The sequence below is a fragment of the Chanos chanos genome, chromosome 5, assembly GCF_902362185.1.
Source record: "Chanos chanos chromosome 5, fChaCha1.1, whole genome shotgun sequence".
Classification (NCBI taxonomy): domain Eukaryota; kingdom Metazoa; phylum Chordata; class Actinopteri; order Gonorynchiformes; family Chanidae; genus Chanos; species Chanos chanos.
Window position 1 is genome coordinate 27,342,141 of NC_044499.1, and position 3,039 is coordinate 27,345,179.

Sequence of the window (3,039 nt, forward strand, 5' to 3'; positions counted from 1 at the left end):
AAAAAGTTCCGTTTGGGCTTGTTCGTGGTTCTGAGCACCACTCTCATGTTGGTCATCTGATATAGGTTTTGAGATACTTCTTACTCCACAGATTCTAAGTGAAGGACTGGCCCCTCGATGTTCACTTGTTCTAAAGAAGGCGAGACAACATGTTGAGAACAGGGAATAATTTCTGGAATACTTTTTACCAATTAAAAATCAATTTCGTAAAGCTGATAAAGTTGTGATCCAAGAATGATCAGAGATCTCCTCCAGGTCCAGCATTCGCCAATCCTATACAACATTAGAGTTAATCAAGTGAGGGGGTTGTGCCAAAAAAAAGCCGGTAATAGTAAAAGTAATAAATAAATAATCATTCAATAATAATTTCACTGAAGTCTTGTTTTTGATAATTACAATGGAATCCATATAAATTCAGAATGTTTTACACGATCTGTTCCATTTTGCTGATACAGATTTTGGTAACAGTTACTTACAGACGGTTTGATCAAGTTTGTTTATGCTTAGTCTATTCTTTCCCCATTTTTCTCTTTGGTAGGGTGTTGATGGAGAGAATTGCGAATGACAGCCGGAACAGTGGTCATCACAGGTGGAATCTTAGCTGCAGTCATCTTATTGACAATCGTCACAGTACTATGTTACTGTAGGCTGCAGGTAATTTTTCCTCCGCTTCAACTATAATCCAGATATAGCCAAGCGTAATGACCAAGGAGATGTTTCTCCACAGTGAATGAACAAGTTACAGGCCAACACAAGACGCAAGAAGAATTTCTGATTGGGATCAGCTCCATAATCACTTTTCTCTCTCTTTCTCTGTCTCTCAAAACCCATTCAAACACGCGCGCACACACACAAACACACACACACATACATATGTAGTATTACTGCTGTAGGAAGGAAGAGTCAGAGGGGGAGGTGGAGGAAACTGAACTAAACAAGTCCACTCTGAGTCTTCAAGGACCTCTGCCAGACTATGCATCCTCCAACCAGCTTCTGATGACCACAGAACCTTACGAGCCCAATGGATTGGACGTTTATTCCCCACCGCTGATCCGCAAGCCAACACGCTCTTACACCTTCTTTCCCTCTTGCTCAGGAATTCTGCCCTTCTATCTGCCACATCATGATGGACTCCGAAATGGAGGCAGGAGAATCAGCTACAGTACGGTCCAACAGGAGGAGCTGAATCTACCCCATTTGAACACATCTAGCTTTCACAAGCTCAATATGATCCGGTCTGTCACCATGCGGGAGGTTGTGACTCACCACAGAATCAGCACTGATGTGTAGCATCTCCTAGGGGAGTGGAAGAACCATAGGAAAATCATGGCCAACCCGAACAGCTGTTTAGTACACAGTGGAATCTAAGCTCAAATTTCTTTGAAATACATGTTTGTGATATTAGTTGGATTTCAAGGTGGATTTCACTTTTTGCCACTGTAAACTGTGTAACTTTCATGAATTTGCGTCCCTCCTTAATAGCTGTTTCAAAACCTGTCAATGTTACAAGATGTAGGCCTGTACAACACAGCAGCAGTCCAATTTACATGAGGTATTGCAAAATACAAACATTCCAAATTGCATCTTCCTGGAATCAAGACCTTCATGTCAATGTTGTCCAAATAATATACACCAACTCCATCCCTTTGTTGCTGTTTCAGTTCTGAAAAGAGTGGCTCAGTGTCATCATAACAGTTTGCTCTTGGATTATGGTTGAAGAGAAATTATGGAAGTTCTGGTACTTCTTCAGTGTGTAACCAGGTTAAAAAATGTACATTTGTTTTTTTTTCTATTATTGTATGAAACTTCACCAAATCCTGACATGGTTGCTATTGTCCTGTTTTATGTTTGTATGTAATGTGTTTATGTAATGTGTTTAACATCAGCACTGAGTAGTTGCATCTGTATTGCTTCTTTAAGAGACTGCAGTTCGTAGTCGTCATAATTGTGTCACTCTCAGTCTGCGGTTGTTGAACTGAGGAGAGGTAAGCAAGTTATACCAGTTAAATTATAAAAGTGTATTTTTGGTGATAAAGAATTTATTATTCAAATACAAATACTGTAGTTTCATATTTTACATAATTTATGTTAGACACGTGTTTCATACGGTGCTAGGAGGGTTCCTGTATGCTTTCTTTTGCTAACAGGTTGCTGATGTCCTGTGTGTGTGCGTGTGAGGGCTGCATGTCAACTTTTTTTTCCGTTCTGTGTTTATTTGTGCGGGTATGTTGTGCTCAGTGTTCGTTCATTATTATGTAGTTAATTGTGAGTCTGCGGTTGTTGAACTGAGGAGAGGTTGCTGATGTCCTGTGTGTGTGCATGTGAGGGCTGCATGTCAATGTTTTTTTTTTCATTCTGTGTTAATTTGTGCAGATGGTATCTCTTCTTGAATAAAACCACAACAACTGGAATCATCAGTGTCATCATTACCCTGTCAAGTCAAGCAGACCATCGAACACATCGCAGATTACAGAAACTAAGTTAACGGAGGTGCAGATAAAAGATAGAGACACTCCCCCGTTACAAGTGCCTACACTGAGCCATGTCTCAGTTAAGCAAATGCAATCAGCTTTCATTAGAGTTTTATGGGCATGAATATCTTCGGTGTGAGCCTTCAGACTCTGTACATTGTGCTAATGGACATGTATGGTTAACATTAGAGAAAACAGACTTTTCAAATTTAAACTGAGGCAAGCTTTTCATAGCCAAGTCTATATTGTTATTGCAAAATATGGTAGGCTCTTTATAGTCCTGAATTATTGTAACGACCTCGCCTCCCCCCTTGTCTGCATCAGCCACTCAGCGTTCAGCGTCACCGGTCTGAACACCACTCACCACCTTCACCTGTTTGCTCCTTAATTTCATTAAGTTTCCTCCTTATTTAAACCCCTTAGTTGAGTACATTCTTTGTGAAGTCTACTCTTGGTTGAGCACCATGGACCTTTGCCTGGTACTCTTGTGAGGCGAACCCAGTTTGAACCAACTTGTGAGACGAACCCCGTTTGTATGAACTGAGACAGACCTTGTCGTATTCTCCAG

At 40.6% G+C, this 3,039-nt stretch overlaps 1 protein-coding gene across 1 annotated transcript; it reads left to right on the plus strand.

The window, feature by feature from the left end:
• Positions 1–561: 561 nt before the first annotated feature.
• LOC115813388 (protein FAM163B-like) lies at positions 562–1,290 on the plus strand. The gene is made up of 2 exons (XM_030776034.1): positions 562–654; positions 880–1,290. Exons 1-2 carry the CDS (start codon positions 562–564, stop codon positions 1,288–1,290), a joined length of 504 nt encoding a protein of 167 aa, XP_030631894.1.
• The last annotated feature ends 1,749 nt before the right edge of the window (positions 1,291–3,039 follow it).

What these genes read in the sequence shown, in the direction of transcription:
- LOC115813388 (XM_030776034.1), top strand. Translation starts at nt 562, where the DNA reads ATGACAGCCGGAACAGTGGTCATCACAGGTGGAATCTTAGCTGCAGTC. An exon ending in TATGTTACTGTAGGCTGCAG is followed by an intron (nt 655 to 879) that starts GTAATTTTTCCT and finishes ATACATATGTAG; the next exon opens with TATTACTGCTGTAGGAAGGA.